This window comes from Pelophylax lessonae (assembly GCF_965119305.1).
Source record: "Pelophylax lessonae genome assembly, chromosome: 4".
NCBI classification, from domain to species: domain Eukaryota; kingdom Metazoa; phylum Chordata; class Amphibia; order Anura; family Ranidae; genus Pelophylax; species Pelophylax lessonae.
Window position 1 is genome coordinate 69392970 of NC_138771.1, and position 24030 is coordinate 69416999.

Genomic DNA, 24030 nt, shown 5'->3' on the forward strand with positions numbered 1-24030 from the left:
ACACTCCAACGTGCCTGTTAGATACCGGACTTACATAATCCTTTCAGTTACAGTTTTTCATTTCTGATTACACTGGCCTACTGGGTAAGGACAGGGCATGGACTACGTAAAGACCCATTAACACCAGTAAATAAAAAAATAAATAACAAAGCTTAGAAATGGATAGCAAGGCTTATGGAAATTTAAATATCTAAATATTCCTTAAAAGCAGTAAAAAGGCTTTAGAATATAAAAAAATCACTGAACTCTCTAGCTGCAAACACTGTGGCATAATTCAAACTCAAAATTTACTGTAGAAGGTACTTTATTTGCATTTCAGTAGATCAGTTCATTCTTTTGCCCCTTTTCAGCAGAGACTTGGCAGCCTTTCAACCTTCCAATCTTGTAAACAAAAAGCAAGTACATACCTCCCAACTTTTTGGGGATGGGGATGAGGGACACCTATTAGCAAACGTATGTAGGCATAGGACACACCTCTGTCACGTCCCCTTAACCACTTAAGCCCCAGAGGATTTGGCTGCTCAAAAACCAGGGCCTATTTTGCGATTCGGCACTGCGTGACTTTAACAGACAATTGCGCGGTCGTGCGAAGCTGCACCCAAATGAAATTGACGTCCTTTTTTTCCCACAAACAGGGCTTTCTTTTGGTGGTATTTGATCACCTGTGCGATTTTTATTTTTTGCGCTATAAACAAAAAAAGAGCGTCAATTCTAACTAAGGGAAAGATTTATGTCGTTTTTATTGTTTTTTTTTTTTAACTAGTAATGGCGGCAATCTGCGATTTTTTTTGCGGAACTGCGACATTGCGGCGGACAGATCGGACCCCTGACTAACATTTTTTACACTTTTGGGGGTACCAGTGACATTACTATAGCAATCAGTGCTATATATATGCACTGTTACTGTAAAAAGTACACTGGCAGGTAAGGGGTTAACTTTATTAGAGATCCAGGGGTTAAGTGTGTCCCTAGGGGCGTGATTCTAACTGTAAAGGGGCGTGGCTTTTGATGTAACCACACAGACATATGATCCTACATAGCAGGATCGTATAGTCTCTGCTGTTACACCAGGGAGAATGACAGGCAGCTTTGTTTATATTAGCCGCCTGCCTTTCTCCCTCTCCAGCGGGAGATTGCGAGTGGCCGGCGGACATCGGAGCCGCCGGTCACTCGCGCGGGGATGGCCGTGAACGAGCGGGGGCGGGTGCGCGCCTCCGGCGGCGCTCGCTCGCCCCCTACTGGCTCCTGGGTGAGCGACGTAGTACTACGTCGCTTTGCCCAGGAAAGGCTGACTCCTGCAGTGAATGTACTTGCGGTGGTCGGCAAGCGGTTAAAGGAGAATTTTTTAAACATGAAATTTGCAAATGCAGCAATTTAGAAATTGGAGGAAAGGTTTTGCACTGGGAAACACTTTTTGAAAGATAAAAAGTGCATTTTAGATACAACTATATAGATCAGAACAAATGAGGAGGAAAGAGGGACAGAGGGATTTTGTTCCAAATCAGGGACAGTCCCTCAAAATCAGGGACAGACTTGAACAACCACTTGCTGACTAGGCCTTTTCCTGATGTTTGCTGTTAAAATCAGAATTTTTTGCTAGACAATTATTTAGAATCCTCAAACATTATATATTTTTTTTAGCAGAGGCCCTAGAGAATAAAATGAAATTGTTAAAATTTTCATGTCACATGGGTTTTGCGCAGTGGTTTTTCAAATGCAATTATTTTTGGAAAATATACACTTTATTAATTAAAAACAAAAAACAGAAACACAATGAAGTGGCTTGAAAAAGTATTCATACCTCTTGAAATTTTCCACATTTTGTCATGTATCAATCAAAAACATAAATGTATTTTATTGGCATTTTATGTGATACTGATAGTGAAAAGTGCAGCGCTAAAACAATAAGACAATAAAAACATCAATGGATAAATGAAAAGTCTATGAATGGCACGCAGTAGTCTTGTAAAAAAGAGGAGAAAACAGTCCAATAAGAAATCCCAATGAAAGTGCTCAGTGCTGATCAGTAAACAGGACACAAGTGCTTGTTCAGTGCAATCCTTCACCAGAGGTGCTAGCCTCTCACCTGTAGGCTGTGAAAAGACAGCCTTAAAAGTACACTCCCAGCAATGTGAAAATCCTGACCAGGACAGCAATCACAGAGGGCATCTCTCCTTTTTGTAAAGGTGTTCACAACGATCCCCATGTAATAGAAAGGGGGCAGACCATAGTGCAATATGTTTCAAACACCACAATTTATTAATAAAACAAATGGACAGCCTCTTACTTCAAGGTAATGCAAAAACGAGCAGTACAGCAATCCAGCTGATCTCCAGACAGAGCGGAACGCTCTGCTAACAGGGGCTACGAGTGACGTCACGATCTCCTCCCCCTTGCGCACGCGTATCGTCCGTGGGCGGGACTTCCTCAGCAGAGATACGCTGAGGAAGTCCCGCCCACGGACGATGCGCGTGCGCAAGGGGGAGGAGATCGTGACGTCACTCGTAGCCCCTGTTAGCAGAGCGTTCCGCTCTGTCTGGAGATCAGCTGGATTGCTGTACTGCTCGTTTTTGCATTACCTTGAAGTAAGAGGCTGTCCATTTGTTTTATTAATAAATTGTGGTGTTTGAAACATATTGCACTATGGTCTGCCCCCTTTCTATTACATGGGGATCGTTGTGAACACCTTTACAAAAAGGAGAGATGCCCTCTGTGATTGCTGTCCTGGTCAGGATTTTCACATTGCTGGGAGTGTACTTTTAAGGCTGTCTTTTCACAGCCTACAGGTGAGAGGCTAGCACCTCTGGTGAAGGATTGCACTGAACAAGCACTTGTGTCCTGTTTACTGATCAGCACTGAGCACTTTCATTGGGATTTCTTATTGGACTGTTTTCTCCTCTTTTTTACAAGACTACTGCGTGCCATTCATAGACTTTTCATTTATCCATTGATGTTTTTATTGTCTTATTGTTTTAGCGCTGCACTTTTCACTATCAGTTTTACATTGGGTTTTACATATTTTTTACCTTGGTGTCAGCTGCTTTTATTTATTTCCATCCATTTATTTATTCATGCTTGCGCCGATATTCCTGTTTTTTCATTTTATGTGATAGACCAACACAAAGTGGCACATAATTGTGAAGTGGAAGGAAAATGATAAAAGGTTTTCAAAGTGTTTTACAAATAAATATGTGAAAAGCGTGGTGTGCATTTGTTCTCAGCCCCCTTTACTCTAAAACCTCTAACTAAAATCTAGTGGAACCAATTGCCTTCAGAAGTCACCTAATTAGTAAATAGAGTTTACCTGTGTGTAATTTAATCTCAGTATAAATACAGCTGTTCTGTGAAGCCCTCAGAGATTTGTTAGATAACCTTAGTGAACAAACATCATTATGAAAGCCAAGGAACACGCCAGACAGGTCAGGGATAAAGTTGTGGAGAAGTTTAAAGCAGGGTTAGGTTATAAATAAATGTCCCAAGCTTTGAACATCTCATGGAGCACTGTTCAATCCATCATCCGAAACATCCCTTGCGCTAATAATACAGCATGACAGATCCCAAATCTCTCCTCTATCCTGAAAGCAAAAGATACATTTTTTTTTTTAAAATCTATCTTTTCCTTCAAGAAAAAAATAAAAATATGTTTACATGGCTCGAGAACTGGGAGTGATATCAACGCCACTCCGGTCCTCCAAGGGCATAGAGATGAGCAGTGGCCATCTTGTCATCACTTATCCCTATGTAAAAACGCCAGATGGTTCAACACCTCTCCCGCCTCTTATAAAAGTAATGCTGTGGCGAAACTGCCGATGGGATCACATTTATCGAAAAGCCAACCGCCTAAGGAAAAAAAAAAAAAAACTGGGGTTATGGCATTTAGCTGCAGCCAAACCCCCGGTATTTAACATCAAATTAATGATGCATATTTACGGTTAGGCGGTCGGAAAGTGGTTAACGGCTTTTACTGTGTAGTTTGAGGATGAACTGTTCCACAATGTCTGCAGCTACAAAAGTCAGTGAAGGCTTGTTTTTATTATTTACTGCATGTTAGCAATATGCAAATAGTTGAATGCTGATAGCCCTGCCCCGATTTGAATTTAAAATGAAATTTACCTTAAGAGATGATTTGTTCAGACTTTTGTCATTAGAGGAGCTTCTCGATAGGATCATTTTCTTACTTGTAGGCTCTGGTATCATGCTATCATTTTGTGGAATGCCAGAAAAAGGTACTTCCCAATCTTGTACACTGCATCGTGATATCTCAGTGATTTCAGAGTATTTCTCCTCCAAGCTGGACCCATCATCGCTGTTCTTAGTGTTGCACAGAATAAGTGACTTGGATATGGAACGGAAGTTTTTGCCTTTCTTGATTTTTTTCCCAGTGCTGTTTTGTCTGTCCATCTTCAGAGAGGACTTAAGAATGCTCCCTCTCTCGCAACCATATTTGTTTGGCATGTCAGGATGTCTTCCTACATCACCAAGAGCGTAACATTATTTCTGGAAATGCAATGGAAATCACATTGTAGCACTAAGTTGGTTAGTAACCAAGGTTGAAGACAAGAAGTCATAATAATTGTTTCATAAGATATTTCATAATTGCTCCACTGACAGCACATGTTCACTCATGATCAGGCATCATTCCTTAATGGTCATTGCTTATGCATATCATGGTCTCTCTAGTAATGTTATGCTAAATTAATTATTTGCAAATCCAATTACCCCAAAGTGAACTTTCAGTTCAGGAGTGCAGGGCTATTGAATATATCAGATGACAGATTTTACGACCTATGAAGAACTCTGAATTGGAATTACAGTTGTTCTTCTAGTAGAAGGAAAAACATCTTTGACATGTTTTCCGTATTTAAATTACAGGAATACTGTGGAAAGCCTACTTTTGTAAGGAGTAGTTTCCATTTATTACTGCCAAAGCTCACTTTACAGGACTTCATTAAAATAGCAACATTTCTACACATTATAAGAAAGAGAATTCTGCAAAAATATCCCACATAGTATTTATAATTTCCAAATATCAATGAATGTTGGGTGTGGGGCAGGTAATGGGCTTCCTATTCTAAAACAAAAATAAAAACCATAACAGAGGAGAAAGAAAATGTATGATTTAGCGGATAATGCGATGGCATGCCTGCTGCACCTTACCCACCAACCTGTTAAAAAAAAATACAAATCATCGCTTACCATTCAACTATTGAATGCGGCTAAAGCCTGCATCCCCACGTGTTGGAGGTCTGTGAATCCTCCTATGAGGACTCTGCGGTTTTCTAAAATCAATGCACTTAGGGGCATGGAGGACCTTACAGCCACACACTACAATAGGGAGGAGGCCTTCTGGACTACCTGGGAGCCCTGGCAGCATTTTACTTCCACAGATGCCTACCTGCGGGAGGTCCCCTGAGGTGGTGCTGGTTGGGGGGTGGTGTGTGGCCTCTGGTGGGGGAAATCTCTCTTTCTGAGCTGCTCGTTGTTCTTTTCTATTTCTCTAGTTCTTACTCCTCCTCTTCATTCATTCCTCCTTTTTCTACATCTTCCTTCCACTCCAAGTCTTTCTCAGTCTTCCCTTACTTCTCTTTTTGTGTCCGTCCCTTACGACATTCATCATTTTTCAACTTCCCTATGTTAGCCCACAATCAGGTGTTATAACCCCTTCTTGCTATGTTTAGGGTGGAGTTGGGGCCCACCGGAGTTCTGACTTAACTACAGCTCAATTGTTGTATTACCCCTGTAACTTATCTTCGCTTCAAAATGACTTCAATTGGACAATTGGACAGAACACTGTCCGAGTCACTTCTGCTATGGGTTTAGAAAGCTGATATAGGTCTTTTATGGTTGCATACAAGTTACCTTTTTTTGGACAATTGGACAGAACACTGTCCGAGTCACTTCTGCTTTGGGTTTAGAAAGCTGATATAGGTATTTTATGGTTGCATACAAGTTACCTTTTTTTGATAGAGACCAAGTTATTATCTCACTATCTTTTGACCATAAGTTACGTCAACATTACCTGCCTTTTAATGTGCCTTTTTGGTAATTATGTTTGTTGTTACTGCACTTTGTATGTTCTAAACATAAATAAATAAAGAAATTACCAAAAAAAAAAAAAGAAAATGTAAAAAATGTCAAATATTCAAAACTGCTGTTTTATGATACATCATGTTTAATATACAGTGCACCTGAAAAGTATTCAAAGCACTTCACTTTTTATGTTACAGCCTTATTCCAAAATTAATTGGATTAAATGTATTATTTTCCTCAAAATTCTACAAACAATACCTCATAATGACAACATAAAAGAAGTTTGTTTGAAATCTTTGCAAATTCATTAAAATAAAAACTGAAAAAAAAAATCACATGTACATAAGTATTCACAGCCTTTGTTCAATACTTTGTTGAAGCTCCTTTTGCACCAATCACAGCCTCGTCTTTTTGAGTATGATGCTACAAGCTTGGCACACCTATTTTTGGGCATTTTCTCCCATTCTTCATTTCAGGACCTCTCAAGCTCCATTAGCTTGAATGGGGAGTGTCAGTGCACAGCCATTTTTAGATCTATTCAGAGATGTTCAATCATGTTCAAATCTGTGCTCTGGCTGGGCCACTAAAGGACATTCACATAGCTGTCTGTGAAAAAGGAGAGGAGAGAGCGTCTGCAAATGGGCACAGTGCTGGAAACGGTGGGGGTGGGATACAAATACTGGAACATTTTTTTACCTTAATGCTGGGAATACATTAAGGTAAAAAATGTTTTCCCTTTAGAACCACTTCAATGGTCTTCTTACATTTAAAAAAAAAAAGGGACAATCTTTCGAGAACTGTAAGGGCGAACTGACTCACCACAGATATGTAAGAGGCCAACTATGTCAAGCTGAAACATCCATCCAATTTTGACCTGGTAACAATTAACACCTGTCCCAGAAGTAATTGGACCATCTTGACTGGATTATGTAATTTACGACAAGGTGGTTTCACAAATTTTCTCACCTGGGATATTCTTGGGCAATCAGCATCTATCTTACATGAAACCATGGTATTGTATGTTCTTGACACAGTGAGCTGTTCAGGTTACTGGAGAAATGTCTTTAACGTTACAAAACAAGTGACTAATTACTACTAACTATGATTCAAGTCATAATTTAAGGAAACAATTAAAATCACGCTTTTCCAAAATCTACAAATGCCAGCAAGCAATTCCCGTAACAACCTTGTAAAAACCTAAAACCAGAACATTTAACCCCACCTTGCTCCACTCAGACCCAATAAAATATACCCATGAATTGGCAAAACCACTCTCGCTAAGCTTTACCCCTTCAGGGGACAGAAATCTGTGAGCACCCTCATGAATTAAGGCCTGTTTATAAGGGCTAGATACATTTTGATTGTTTTTCTAAACTTCCTTGTAATTTTCTTAATAGGGTCTGTCAGTTTTCCATAATACATAAAGCACAAAATTTGTAAAGTGGAACTGAAGCTTTCATTTAAAAAAAAGGTTTTTACATAATCCATTTCATGTAATGTATTTTATTTAGGTATTTGGCATTTTCCCTGTAATGTTAGCATATGTCCCCACAAGACCTAGAAGGATAAAAACACCCAAACCCTTAATCATTTATACCACCACTTGGGCCATGTTGTTATTACTCTTACCAGGGAATCCAATGAAGTGGATGTACAAGTTGAATACAATGTTCAGGCCAATCCATGTCCATGTGTACATAGCCTAAGCTGGCTGTACCATTTAGTGTTTGTTTTTTGTGCCATTAACTAAAATGTAAATGTTCCTCACGTGGCTATATGGTCAGTTTATAGGCTTAATGTATAGGGTAATGCTTAACTCATTGTGATTGTAGTTATGGGTACCTATTTCCTATATCCAAACACAGAATATTGTTTTTGCTTCCTATCATTACGATACTAATTTAAATAAAAGTCGCCAAATCCTCTGATTTGCAGTTGCATATTTTGTGGCAGCATAACTGTAACTGTGATTTCTGCACTGACCTGTGACAAGGTATGGATATTATTTCTGAAACATGTAGAGAAATCCTGTTTCCCTAAAGTTTTTCTCTGCTGTCCAGTACTACTACCGTTTCCCACTGAGACTATAATTTTAAGGCCCTTTTATATGAACGTTCAGTCTGGATCCATCTGTTTTCAGACAGATCCAGACTGAACCACAGTGTATTTCTACAAATTATATAATTTCTATAAATTATATCAATGCTTGTGATGGAACTGGTGATGCTCGTGTACAAAGACCCAAGTTTAGATGTAGCATTATGAACCCATTACAACCTTAAGGTTGCCATAGATGATTAAATATCTTTTGTTCAGCCAGCAGGCTAAACAAACAAGGTGGATGGTGGAATCTTCCCTTCCCATGACATTGTATTCTGATAGCTGGACTTGGTGCTATCGGAATATACTGATCAGTAGCGGTAGCCACATTTTCCCAAACATGTTCACTGTTAATTTAACAATCAACTTCTGTCACACATAGAAGGTCATACATAAGCTGGCCATAGATGGTTAAAATTTAGCCAGTACAGCAGGGACTGGCCACATTTTTATCCATCTGGGCATCTTTAGGGTTCTTTCAAATGGGCTTTCTGATCAGGTCAACATGTCTATTGTTCAAGTGGACCTGATTGGAAGCTCTATCCAAATCTGTGAACAAGGGGATGTAAACAGACATCCACTTATCTTCAAGTCTATCCAGGTGTGGAAAAAAAAATGAAAAAAGGACTGCATCCTTTTCCATTTTTCCAGACCTAAACAAGATGGATCAGAGGTATCCTAATGTTCAATGTAAATGGAAGCAAATCTGTTTACATCCAGCTGCCATAAATCCATAACAGGTTGCCAAACATCCACCGTCAAAATGTGGACATAAACTCAACAGTGAAGTCTTATTCTGCCCTAATTCAACTGGCGATCTGTTCATGGATCACAGATCCCCTGCTGAACTGAGTGGACCTAAACAGGATGGATCGGAGGTACCCTGATGTAAATAAAAGGAAGTCCATAACGGGTCCCCAAACATCCTCCATCCAAATTGGACATACACTGAACAGGGCAGTCCCGTTCTGCATTGATTCAACTGGGGATCTTTTTACAGTTTATGGATCCCCTGCTGAACTGAGCGGAGCATGCCCAGGTGAAAGGACCCTTATTCTAATCTGGTTAACAAAAAAGGTAAGTTACAGTATCTTACATAAAGTTAGTACACCCCTCACATTTTTGTAAGTATTTAATTATATCTTTTCATGTGACAAAATAGAAGAAATTACACTTTGCTACAATGTAAAGTAGTGAATGTACAGCTTATATAAGAGTGTAAATTTGCTGGCCCCTCAAAATAACTCAATACACAGCCATTAATGTCTAAACCGCTGGCAACAAAAGTGAGTACACTCCTAAGTAAAAATGTCACAATTGGGCCCAAAGTGTCAATATTTTGTGTGGCCACCATTATTTTCGAGCACTGCCTTAACCCTCTTGGGCATGGAGTTCACCAGAGCTTCCCAGGTTGCCACTGCAGTCCTCTTCCACTCCTCCATGATGACATCAAGGAGCTGGTGGATGTTAGAGACCTTGAGCTCCTCCACCTTCCATTTGAGGATGCTCCACAGATGTCCAATAGAGTTTAGGTCTGGAGACATGCTTGGCCAGTTCATCTCATTATCCTCAGCTTCCTTAGCAAGGCAGTAGTCATCTTGGAGGTGTGTTTGGGGTTGTTATTAAGGATGATTGAACTTTTGAAAAGTTCGGTTCGGCCAGAACATCCGAACTTCCCGAAAGTTCAGCCCGGATTTCAGAACCCCATTGAAATCAATGGGACCCGAACTTCGGTAATCAAAAAACACAATTTTTAAGCCCTAAAACCCAATAAATGCCCCTAAAAAGTGCCCAGGGTTCTGGGTCATGCCCCATTAACTATTAATCACACAAAAAAAAGTTCTTAAAAATTGTCATTTTTGATAAAAAAAAGCCAATTATTGAAAAAATAAAAAAATAAAATAAAAAAGAGAGAGATTTTTTGATTTTGACTTTGGATTTAGTATCTGGGGGGTCTAAAAAGTGTACACGTGAAGTTTCAGCTCTGTAGCATGTCCAGAACCATGAAAAAAAAGATCATTTTTCAGTAGAACAGGGATGTGGGACCCTCCTTTTACACCTATATGATCTTTTTTTTCTGGTTCTGGACATGCTACAGAGCTGAAACTTCACAGGTACACCTTTTAGACCCCCCAGACACAAAATCACACAAAAAAAGTTCTTAAAAATTGTCATTTTTGATAAAAAAGCCAATTATTGAAAAAATAAAAAAAAAAGAGATTTTTGGATTTTTACTTTGGATTTCGTATCTGGGGGGTCTAAAAGGTGTACATGTGAAGTTTCAGCTCTGTAGCATGTCCAGAACCATAAAAAAAAAAAAGATTGTTTGTATTAGAACACTTTCAGCACAGGAGTATGGCTTCTCGGTTTTCACACCTTGCCGGTTTAATAGCAGGCATTTTTTTGGGTTCTTTGCAGTCAGGAAAAACATCTGAACTTGTGTATAGTGGTACTGTGCACAAGTTCTGATGTTTTGCCTGCCTCCAAAAACCCCCCAAAAATGCCAGCAAAAACACACCTGGGCATTTTTTTTTTGACGCTAGCGTTTTTTTGGCATTTTTTTGGGTTCTTTTGAGGCAGGCAAAACATCTGAACTTGTGTATAGTGGTGTATATACACACATACTCATATGTATATACACACCTAGCCATATATAGGTGTGATAGTAGCAGAAATATATGCTTGCGCTAATGAAATCATTTACACTAATATATTTCTGCTACTATCACACCTATATAGGGCTAGGTGTCTATATACATATACGTATGTGTGTATATATACCACTATACACAAGTTCAGAGATGTTTTGCCTGCCTCAAAAGAACCCAAAAAAATGCCAAAAAAACGCTAGCGTCAAAAAAAAAATGCCCAGGTGTGTTTTTGCTGGCATTTTTTGGGAGTTTTTGGAGGCAGGCAAAACATCAGAACTTGTGCACAGTACCACTATACACAAGTTCAGATGTTTTTCCTGACTGCAAAGAGCCCCAAAAAAGTCTGCTATTAAACCGGCAAGGTGTGACAACCGAGAAGCCATACTCCTGTGCTGAAAGTGTTCTAATACAAGCAATCTTTTTTTTTTATGGTTCTGGACATGCTACAGAGCTGAAACTTCACATGTACACTTTTTAGACCCCCCAGATACGAAATCCAAAGTAAAAAATCAAAAAATCTCTTTTTTTTGTTTTTTTTTTTTAATTTTTTCAATAATTGGCTTTTTTTATCAAAAATGACAATTTTTAAGAACTTTTTTTGTGTGATTTTGTGTCTGGTGGGTCTAAAAAGTGTACCTGTGAAGTTTCAGCTCTGTAGCATGTCCAGAACCATAAAAAAAAAGGATTGTTTGTATTAGAACACTTTCAGCACAGGAGTATGGCTTCTCAGTTTTCACACCTTGCCGGTTTAATAGCAGGCATTTTTTTGGGTTCTTTGCAGTCAGGAAAAACATCTGAACTTGTGTATAGTGGTACTGTGCACAAGTTCAGATGTTTTGCCTGCCTCCAAAAACCCCCAAAAAATGCCAGCAAAAACACACCTGGGCATTTTTTTTTTGACGCTAGCGGGTTTTTTTGGCATTTTTTTTGGGTTCTTTTGAGGCAGGCAAAACATCTGAACTTGTGTATAGTGGTATATATACACACATACTTATATGTATATAGACACCTAGCCATATATAGGTGTGATAGTAGCAGAAATATATTACTGTAAATGATTTCATTAGCGCAAGCATATATTTCTGCTACTATCACACCTATATATGTCTAGGTGTGTATATAAATATATGTATGTGTGTATATACACCACTATACACAAGTTCAGATGTTTTGCCTGCCTCCAAAAACCCCCAAAAAATGCCAGCAAAAACACACCTGGGCATTTTTTTTGACGCTAGTGTTTTTTTTGGCATTTTTTTGGGTTCTTTTGAGGCAGGCAAAACATCTGAACTTGTGTATAGTGGTATTTATACACACATACTTATATGTATATAGACACCTAGCCATATATAGGTGTGATAGTAGCAGAAATATATTACTGTAAATGATTTCATTAGCGCAAGCATATATTTCTGCTACTATCACACCTATATATGTCTAGGGGTATATATACAGACATATATGTGTATATATACCTCCTATACACATATTCAGATGTCATGTCTGACATCAAACATGTCCTCAAAAAAGCACTGGCAGTGGCAACCCCTGCAGCATAAAAAATGCTTGGCTGGTGAGAAGCCATATGCCTGTGCCGAAGCAACTCAGAGAAATGATCATTTCTCTATAGCGGTCACCCTGCTATGGAAGGGTTTTGTCACCCTTCCATAGCAGTCACTGTCAGTTAACCCTACACTACACTACGGTCCCCTGACACTTAACACTTTCCCTACAGAAACTAAATTTTTGAAGCTAACTAAAGTGTAAAAGGAGCACTCTAACTACACTAGATATCCCTTTCCTCACACTAATAAATGCTAAATTACACTTTTAAAGTAAAATTAACGGAACTGCTTCCACTCTCTTCCATGTCCAGTATAACAATGCTAGGAATTTGGCAGGGGCTATCTTATATACTGGGGGGCGTATTCACTAATGATTGGTCTAGGGACCCCCTAGTCACTCCAATCACATTCCTAGCATTCTTCTGCCCCCTCAATTGGCTTTTGCTAATGGTTCTGGTCCAATCACGGGCTTTTAAAGCCCATTTCCTGTCCCATTGCATTTTGGTCGGTTCTGGTTGCCGAATTCCGAACATTTTGGGCAAAAAGTTCTAAATTCGGCCGAACCTCGAACACCCAATGTTCGGGCCAAACCGATGGTCGACCCGAACCGTTCGATCATCCCTAGTTGTTATCATGTTGGATTACTACCCTGTGGCCCAGTCTCTGAAGGGAGGAATCACGCTCTGCTTTAGTATGTCACAGTACATGTTGGCATTCATGGTTCCCTCAATAAACTGTAGCTCCCCAGTGCCGGCAGAACTCATGCAGCCCCAGACCATGACACTCCCACCACCATGTTTGACTGTAGGCAAGACACACTTGTCTGACAGGCTGAACCCCCTACTCCTTCAACCTCTGCAGCAATGCTGGCAGCACTCATACGCCAATTTCCCAAAGACAACCTCTGGATATGACGCTGAGAATGTACACTCAACTGCTTTGGTTGATCATGGTGATGGCTGTTCTGGATGGAACCTGTCCTGTTAAACTACTGTATGGTCTTGGCCACTGTGCTGCAGCTCAGTTTCTTTGCAATCTTCGTATAGCCTAGGCCAGTGATGGCGAACCTTGGCACCCCAGATGTTTTGGAACTACATTTCCCATGATGCTCAGCTATACTGCAGAGTGCAGGAGGATCATGGGAAATGTAGTTCCAAAACATCTGGGGTGCCAAGGTTTGCCATCACTGGCCTAGACCATTTTTATGTAGAGCAACAATTCTTTTTATCAGATCCTCAGAGAGTTCTTTGCCATGAGGTGCCATGTTGAACTTCCAGTGACCAGTATGAGAGTAAGAGCGATAACACCAAATTTAACACACCTAGACCCCATTCACACCTGAGACCTTGTAACACTAATGAGTCACATGACACCGGGGAGGGAAAATGGCTAATTGGACCCAATCTGGACATTTTCACTTAGGGGTGTACTCACTTTTGTTGCCAGCGGCTTAGACATTAATGGCTGTGTGTTGAGTTATTTTGAGGGGACAGCAAATTTACACTGTTTTACAAGCTGTACACTCACTACTTTACATTGTAGCAAAGTGTAGTTTCTAAGGTGTTGTCGCATGAAAAGATATAATAAAATATTTACAAGAATGTGAGGGGTGTACTCACTTTTGTGAGATACTGTATACCTATGTACACCAGTGTCCCTCTCTGACCTTTGGAAGAAGTGGGTGGTATGTAGTTATCATAAAATTTTACTGTGCTTATTTTTTTTTTTCAGAACATTTTTGTAGGATCTTAGAAATACTTATGATCCTTGTAGTCACTAGATTGTTTACCAAAGCTTTAACTTTCCTTGGCTTACAGACATTTTCGTTTTTTTTTTTAAACCTTGAATAAGGATTGGGGGGTTTATGTAACATACTCCTGATTTATTATGACTCTTGTCATACTAGTAGTGAGAACCTAATATGATTAAAACATACTTTACAACGTATTTAGGTTTCCTGTACAGCCGGTTTATGGTTAAATATGCTGTGCCATTGTATTTATATCTTGTGGTTATACATAATGACTGTGTATATGCTTTCATTGGAAGGTTGCTTATATCTTCATGCTTCCCTGCTGTAAATAATTACAAAAAGATTGCACATCCATTTGTCATCGTCTTTTAATGTTGTGTCATTGTATGACAGGTTAGTTCTAGCAATTATAACATTATTGTTTTGAAGGATGTGGCTTAACAAATGAAGTACATATTCAGTTTCTATTTCATATGTCTGATATGACTGTGCAGGCAGAAAATTAAAGTTAAAAGAAGTCAGCCTCAATAAGAAATGCTTTATTGTCCATAGACACAGAGCAGATTTAAAATAGTATTTTCCAACTTTTATTTAACTAGTGAAGGTTTGAAAAGTATTCAGTCTCACTACAGGCATACCTTCCCCTCCCCCCTGATACTGGGTGCAGGGCTCCAGCATTTACTGACCGCTCCATACAGTCCACTCTCAAGCAACAGATTAAAAGTAAGCTGTTCTCTATTAAAAACCTTGTGTATGTTTAATGAAGTATTCCATGCACAAGCTGATCCAGATGTCCCAGGATTTCTAACGCGTTTCACCTCATCCAGAGCTTATTCTTAAAAACTCTTGTGAGCTTGTGAGACAGGTGGATCAGCTTGTGTATGACATACTTTAATAAATATACTCAAGGCTTTTGATGGAGACTGGCTTCAGAGTAGTGAAAGTTTGAATTAGATTGGTTGCTTTTTGGGCAATGTTAATAGCATGTTGATAAATTCTGCTGCCTGATGCAGTGGGGTGTATGAATGATCTGGTGTTATTAACTTTTATTGACTTAAAGCATCAGTTAATTCATATATATCCCTTAACTTATGACTCCTGAAATCATTAGTGTGAAGTCTATTATCAGCTGCATCCACTGCAGAGGTGGATTCCATGGTACATCTACTACTGTAGGGGCCTTTACTAAACATAATCCATAGAAGCACCAACAGAGGTAGACATCCCACTAGCTATGTCTTCTTTGGTGGTCCAAAACACAAACTAGGAAATTGTAGAGGTGAATGGTGTAGCGCTTGTATTATTATAAAAATGAACTCCACAGTCCATATACAGATATATACAATCCTTGGATGGAAATCAAGTCTTTCCAGAAAAACGTGCTCCCAAAAGAATTGCCAGGTACTTCACACTCCAATAGATCAGTGTATAGAGACCACCACCAAGAGAAAAGATGGCCCCTTACCGCAATGTATCGATCCCCACTACAGAGATCAAATCCAGCTCATAACACACATCAGTGGAACCCTTGCAGACAGTAACCGGCTTGTGGCGATATCCGCATCAACTCCGCTCGGTATAGGCACAGGTAGCGGTGCATGTGTGAAAAAAGGGAACAACTCCCATAGTGAAGTACTGTAGTGAATGTCTTTATTAATACACTAGCTTAAAAATTGGCAACTCACATTTCGTAGCAAGTCAAACAGCGTGGCGTGCCGCAGGCTCCTCCACGCTGGGACACACGAGGGGACGCGGCAGCCATTTTCTAGGTTGGAAACCAGGTCCCGAAGGCGATATTGGAGAGAGATACGCTGTTTGACTTGCTACGAAATGTGAGTTGCCAATTTGTAAGCTAGTGTATTAATAAAGACATTCACTACAGTACTTCACTATGGGAGTTGTTCCCTTTTTTCACACATGCACCTCTACCTGTGCCTATACCGAGCGGAGTTGATGCGGATATCGCCACAAGCTGGTTACTGTCTGCAAGGGTTCCACTGATGTGTGTTATGAGCTGGATTTGATCTCTGTAGTGGGGATCGATACATTGCGGTAAGGGGCCATCTTTTCTCTTGGTGGTGGTCTCTATACACTGATCTATTGGAGTGTGAAGTACTTGGCAATTCCTTTTGGGAGCACGTTTTTCTGGAAAGACTTGATTTCCATCCAAGGATTATATATATCTGTATATGGACTGTGGAGTTCATTTTTATAATAATACAAGCGCTACACCATTCACCTCTACAATTTTCCCAAGATCTGTATTTTCGAATGTAAGATCAGGTGTTGGCAGCTGTACTCAGACCTTTTGAGCTTTTAGCTGATGTGAATTGTATATGTATGAGTTAATACCTTTTACTGTTATAATGTTTTAGCGCAGCAATACCCCATTTTAAAACTAGGAAATTGATGGTTCCCTAAGACCATAAAACTACTTCAAGGGTTCCCTTGTGGATAAAAAGGCCCTATAAAAGCATTAAAACACTGCTCAAAAGTGCCAGTATCTTTGCCCAATTTTGCTTGTTTCATCCTTGGGATCAAAAAGACAATGAATAATTGGTTTATGTGGACATGACTATATATGGTCTGACAGCTCTGGTTTATGACATCCATTAATGCTATGAGTCTTAACAGTAATAGACTTTCTCCATGCCAAATTGTAGCTATTGCTTTGAATTATGTAGACTGGGTGTTTAATGTCCTCACACAGTTCTCACATAATTTACAGAAGTTCTGGATATCTGCAATTACGCTCTGAATGATTCCCCTTGAAAACCTGACACTGCTCTTTCCTTGGTTCTGAATCAAAGGCCTTCAACGTGTCTAAAGGCCCGTACACACGAGTCGAAATTCGGCCGGGAATTTTCGTCCGACGACTATATAATTTTTGTCGACCATCAATACACGTCCGATTTTCGTCTCATTAGTACAGATTTCGATGGGGAAAAATCTTATGAGCAAGACTAGGCATGCTCAGAGATGAAAGAACACATACAAAGCAATCCAACACATGACATCACTTCTGAAGTAGAATTCTGTCGTGCGGGAAAATTCGTGTGCAGTCTAGAGCACATTCCAACCAACAGACACCACTCTGGACAAAAGACGGACGACCGGTCGGCGGAAATTCGTTGCGTGTGTACGAGGCTTAAGAAACATGAATAGGTTCATGGTTTGTGCCCTAATATCTTCCCTGATGTTCTGTGTTCCTTAACCAGCTCTAAACCCCCCACCCATACCATATTAGCAGTTGCTCTACCTGTCTTCAAAGCTTAGTTTCCAAAGCTCTTTAGTAAATTCTGCTTGTAAAACGATGTTAGATGCCATAGTGGCGAGGACATTCTCCAATGTCTTTTCTAAATAACTATAATTATGATGAAAACATCATGGTCTTTGGAGATGTGTTCTGTTGCCTAAACCGACAATAATAATTCTTGTTGCTGTCCCAAACATTTCAACATTTATGGCAAGACTTTATTGTGTTTAATGGTCCCTTTGAGCTTTATTGTTATTAGAGCATTTATAATTTCTTCTCTTATTTTTTTTCGTATTCCATTGCAGCCACAATACTCTGTTTTTATTTCACTCTTTTAGGGTTCACTTATCAGCAGCTCTGAAACGGTTCGTGACTCATTTGAATGGAGCTTCCCAGTCTAATCTTTACTGAATTTCAATAGGAATTTGTTGTCCCATCTCATGTTTAAAGAAACATAGCATTTTGTTCTCAATAAAGATTCCCTTTCATTATTCCCCTACATTGCCCCTTTATATTTGATCTGTAAAACTTTTGCTATATTTTTTGTGACAGCTTCTTTGTTCCAGAGATCACAAAAGTAAAATCACTGATTTCTTTTTTACAGCTTCTCTTGCTTCACTTGCCCACCACAAAGTCTGATTCTGATTCTGATGGTCATCCATATTCTTTTAGAAATTTTGCAATAGGTAAACCTGCCTCTATATTACTACTGCTCAACATTCACCCTAAATGGAATACAGACTGACTGCTTTCAAATGTCTTTATGGTAAACCTGCCTCTATACTACTACTGCTCAACATCTCAACATCCATCTGTAACTCTGTTCACATTATTGTGTTGCTTATTTTGTTTTTCAATCTTTACCTAAATTATTAGTGATCCTTATCTTTACAACTCGTCCCTCTTGCTCCCTCTGTAGTCTGATTGTGATGTGAAAAATATGGAGTGTCAGCTGTGTGCCTGATTAAGTCCTGATTGATTGTCAGGCAAATTCCATCCACATCCAACACAGTATAAAACAAGAGCACCTTTATGGGGGACACGGGCCAGGGAAACACATGCTGGGGTTCTTCCAATAAAGTGGGGTTCTTTGACCACTTCTGGACCAGAAGGTTTTACCCCTTTAATGACCAGGCCATTTTTAGCTACCAATTCCGCAGTTGTGCAATGCTGTACCCAAATAAAATTGATGTCCTTTTTTCCCACAAATAGAGCTTTCTTTTGGTGGTATTTGATCACGTCTGCAGTTTTTATTTTTTGCGATATAAACAACAAAAGCGCGACAATTCTGAAAAAAGAAAACAATATTTTTTACATTCTGCTATAGAACACAGCCAAAAAAATAAATTTTAAAATCTAAATTTTCCATCATTTTAGGCCAATGCTTATTCTGCCACATATCTTTGGTAAAAAAAAATCTGAATAAGTGTATATTGATTGCAATGTTTGTGCAAAAGTTATCACGTCTACAAACTAGGGGATAGATTTATGGCATTTTTTTATTTTAGTTTTTTTACTAGTAATGGCAGTGATCAGCGATTTTTAGCAGGACTGCAACATTGCGGCGGATAGATCGGACACCTAACTGAGATTTTTAACACTTTTGAGGGGACCAGTGACATTACTATAGTAATCAGTGCTAAAAATAGGCACTGTTACTGTACTAATGACACTGACAGGGAAGGGGTTAACACTAGGGGCGATAAAAGGGTTAAGTTTGTGCTTAGGGGATGCTTTTTAACTGTGTGGTGGATGGACTCACTAGAAGAACATAGAGATCTGTGTTCCTGAATAGCAGTAACACAGGATCCCTGGGTTCATCTGTGACAGAACGGCCGCCTGCCTTGTTTACATAGGCAGACTGCCGTTCTGTCTCTATGGGGAGTGATCGCGGGTGGCCGGCGGACCCCTTTGCAGCTTGCTGTGGCCAATCAGTGCCTTCACTGGCTTTTACACAAAACAACTTACAGGCACGTATTTTCGTGTAATAGAGTCGACCTGCCGCAGATATGTGTGGTGGCTGGTCGGCACGTGGCTAATTAGGTGGCACTTCTGCTCTTGCACTGTTAGCAATTTGCACAAAGAAAACATCTACAGCAAGTTACTTTACAAAGCTCCAGACTGCAGGTGACCTTGTTTCCCCATTCTGCTCTCCTTCCTCTCTGCAACATGCACTCTTTACCTCTCATTTTCACTGTTGTACCCTCTCTCCCTCAACTCTCTTTCCTTCACCTCTTTTCTCCATCCCACAATCTGTATATATCACCCTCCCTTCTGCCCTCTCCTTAATACTGTACTCATCACCTCCTCCTAATTCTAATCTCACATGCTAATAAAACCCCCAGCATGATGAGGCATGTCCCCTTATATAAATCGTACTCTCATATTACCTCCTTAACCCTCCTGCTTCCTCAAACCCTGGGCCTCCAATATTTAACTATACCCAGCGTACCCATCACCCAGTACCCTCTGGCAGCAGCCGTAATTCACACATTTTAGTTTCCATTCTTCTTCTTCCCAAAACCAGCCCCCTTTCTCCTGTGCTCTCTGGAATCCACGCTCTGTCTGCAAAAAACTCACCTCACCTGTTCATGACCTCTTTGTCACTAACTTCTTTAATCTACTTGCCATCAACAAAACCTGTCTTCATGAATCTGACACTGCTTCTCCTGCTTCCCTCTCCCATGGTGGCCTTCTGTGGACTCACTTCCCTTGACCTAATTGACGCAAGGGAGATGGAGTGGGGATCCTCCTATCCCCACACAGCACCTTCCAGCTTCTTCACTCTCCTCCCTCTCTGTCCCTCTCATCATTTGAAGCTCACTGTCTAAGTCTATTTTCCCCAATTTCCTTAAGAATTGTTGTGGTCTACCAGCTCCCTGGACCAGTATCAACTTCCTTGATGACTACTCTGCCTGACTACACTAATTTCTATCTTCTGAAATTCCCACAATCGTTGTCAGCGACTTCAACATCCCTGTTAATCCTAACTCTCCTGCTACTTGTAAACTTCTTAGTCTAACCTCCTTTGGCCTGAAGCACTGGGTACATGCTTCACCTCACTCCGATGGCCACAATCTCAATCCTATATTCTCCTACCTATGCAACCTGTGCAATCTCATCAACAATCCTTTTCCTCTCTCTGATCTGCACCTTATTAGTTTTGCTCTTTCCCTGTCTTTCCCCACTTCAACCCTTCTCTTCTCTATTCTGCTACTGACCACCTTTATGACAAAATCTCCCCGTTGTCCTGCCCCAATCTAGCCATTTCTGTCTGAAATAGATCCCTGTCCTCTGCCCTGTATGAACTTGCCCCCCTCGCTACACACAGAATAAAGCCCTGTCCCCTACAACCCTAGTAAATAGATGACACCAGAAGTCTAAAAAAATGTAGCGTTTGTGGTGTAAGATTAAGTCCCACAAAGACTTCAATCAATACAAATCTGCCCTCCAAAAATACAATTCTTGCCTCCACACTGCCAAGCAGACCTATTTTATTACTCTCATTAGCACCATCTCACCCAGTCCCCGTCAACTTTTGTCTACCTTTAACTCTCTACTTCGTCCTCCACCAACTACCTCACTCACTGCCCAGGAGATTGCCAATCACTTCAAAAAAAAGATTGATTAAAATTGTAATGGAATCTCCACTCTACAGATTCCACCCACTTAACTCCCCATGTCCACAGGTACAATTAATCTTTCCCATATTCAACCCTGCTACTATAGACGAGGTTGCTAAACTTATTTCTAATGCCCATCTTCTGGCATCTTCCCTAATTCTCTAAAACATGCACTTGTCACCCATATAAAGCCTTCCTTGGACCCCCACCGATCTTAACAACATACGCCCCATCTCCTAGTTCCCCTTTTACTCCAAACTGTAAGTTTCTGGTCTTACCTAGGGTGCACAATAGTCTAGCGGCAGCTCCTGACACAAATGGAGCAATACCAAACTTATAGGGTGGAGTCAGAGGCGGAGCCGGGGGGAGCGGTAAAATGAGGTTTCCCCTAGGGTGTCAAAAATCCTTGCACCAGCCCTGCTCACAGTTATTACCTTTTGTATCCCTCAACCTCCCCTTCTAGATTATAAACTCTAACAAGCAGGGCCCTCTGATTCCTCCTGTTTTGAATTGTATTGTAATTGTACTGTCTGCTCTCACGTTGTAAAGCGTTGTGCAAATTGTTGGCGCTATATGAATCCTGAAAAATAATAATAATAATATAGCCTATAACATCCTTTAACATTGCCCTCAGTCCTCTACGACATTTGAACTTTCTGCTGTGTCCAAATGTTCTACAGCTACAACTCCTTCTTTATATTTGTAAGTCTTTCAGTTAATATAGTTGATGTGTGTGCCAGCTGTTCTTATGGACAGGGTGCATTGTGATGCGTCAGGGAGCATAGATCACACAGAGGCTAAGATGAAACAGAACAATGTTTTAAGAAAGCCCCAACAATGTATGACTAGGTCCAGTGGGTAGCAGTGGAGGCTGTTGCTCAAAATTTTTTGGGGGGCGCAAACAGAAAAATGCAATAGGCATTGCTTTGCAGCAAAAAACGCAGTAAAAATGCGTGACTTTGAGGTCACAAAAGTGTGAAAGAGGCCTTCAGTAATCAAGGTATAGTGTGCCTACTTCAATGCAGAGTGACCAGTGACCAGAGTGCCCCCTTCAATGCAGAGTGACCCGTGACCAGTGTGCCCCCTTCAATGCAGAGTGACCAGTGTGCCCCCTTCAATGCAGAGTGACCAGTGACCAGTGTGCCCCCTTCAATGCAGAGTGACCAGTGTGCCCCCTTCAATGCAGAGTGACCAGTGTGCCACCATCAATGCAGAGTGACCAGTGTGCCCCCATAAATGCAGAGTGACCAGTGTGCCCCCTTCAATGCAGAGTGACCAGTGACAAGTGTGCCCCCATCAATGCAGAGTGACCAGTGACTAGTGTGCCCCCATCAATGCAGAGTGACCAGTGTGCCCCCTTCAATGCAAAGTGACCAGTGTGCCCCCTTCAATGCAGAGTGACCAGTGTGCCACCATGAATGCAGAGTGACCAGTGTGCCCCCTTCAATGCAGAGTGATCAGTGTGCCCCCTTCAATGCAGAGTGACCAGTGACCAGTGTGCCCCCATAAATGCAGAGTGACCAGTGTGCCCCCATAAATGCAGAGTGACTAGTGTGCCCCCTTCAATGCAGAGTGACCAGTGTGCCCCCTTCAATGCAGAGTGACCAGTGTGCCCCCTTCAATGCAGAGTGACCAGTGACCAGTGTTCCCCCATAAATGCAGAGTGACCAGTGTGCCCCCATCAATGCAGAGTGACCAGTGTGCCCCCATAAATGCAGAGTGACCAGTGTGCCCCCTTAAATGCAGAGTGACCAGTGTGCCCCCTTCAATGCAGAGTGGCCTGTGACTAGTGTGCCCCTTCAATGCAGAGTGACCAGTGTGCCCCATCAATGCAGAGTGACCAGTGTGTCCCCATAAATGCAGAGTGACCAGTGTGCCCCCTTCAATGCAGAGTGACCAGTGACTAGTGTGCCCCCATCAATGCAGAGTGACCAGTGTGCCCCCTTCAATGCAGAGTGACCAGTGTGCTCCCTTCAATGCAGTGTGACAAGTGTACCCCCATCAATGCAGAGTGAGCAGGGTGCCCCTATTAATGCAGAGTGAGCAGTGTGCCCCTATTAATGCAGAGTGACCAGTGTGCCCCCTTCAATGCAAAGTGACCAGTGTGCCCCCTTCAATGCAGAGTGACCAGTGTGCCCCCATCAATGCAGAGTGACCAGTGTGCACCCTTCAATGCGGAGTGACCAGTGTTGCCCCATCAATGCAGAGTGACCAGTGTACCCCCTTCAGTGTAGAGTGACCAGTGACCAGTGTGCCCTCATAAATGCAGAGTGACTAGTGTGCCCCATTCAATGCAGAGTGATCAGTGACCAGTCAATGTCAAGTTGGGAGCAGTGGTTGTGTCCTTGCAGCTGCTGTGTCCCAATTGACATGAATGGGACTGTCTGCACAGGAATGTATGGAACATCTGTGCATTCCCGTGCAGCTACTTTGTCCCAATTTACATCAATGAGACTGCCTGCATGGGGATGCATGGAACACCTGTGCATCCCTCTGCAGCTTAACACGGGCCTGTGGTAGGATGCCCTAGGCTTTGTTTAGAATTACATTGGGGGGCAGAAAAAATGCACACTTGAGCTGCATTTCTGCCTACCACCAATCACACCCCTCAAGCTGCAAAAGGCAGTGGATGGGGGTGTTTACATGCTGGGACTGCAATGCTTTGCGCCCATAGAAAAGCTGACCTGACTTGCAGCGATGCTGCCTGCCAAATACTACACATTTAAATGAATGGGGAAGCGCCACAAACACCCCGCAAATGCATGCAATGCATGCAGTTGCGATGCATTTGTCAGCAAAAATGGGGTTTAAACAGGCGGTGAGGAGGCATTGCATTGCTTCCTCACTGCCTGTCAGTAACCTTTGGAGTGTAGCCTTAGGCTTCAGAGGCAAGGGCAAATTGGACGCATGTCTAAATCTACCCTTAGGTCCCTTTCACATGGGCTGTCCGATCAGGTCCACCTGTAAGTTTTTCAGATGGACCTGATCAGCCCTCCATTCACCCTATGGAGCAGCGGATGCCAGAGGTGACATGTCCGCTGACATCCGCCAC

General features: G+C 41.2%; 1 protein-coding gene across 2 annotated transcripts in view; it reads right to left on the reverse strand.

Annotated features, from left to right (window-relative positions):
• Positions 1-24030, reverse strand: part of IL16 (interleukin 16) — a 239226-nt gene that overhangs the window by 147813 nt on the left and 67383 nt on the right. For both annotated transcript variants that reach the window (XM_082253377.1, XM_082253378.1), the window contains exon 2: positions 4114-4497. In XM_082253377.1, coding sequence (XP_082109503.1) covers positions 4114-4455 — 342 coding nt within the window. In that variant the 5' untranslated portion in view covers positions 4456-4497. The remainder of the gene's footprint in view (positions 1-4113; positions 4498-24030) is intronic.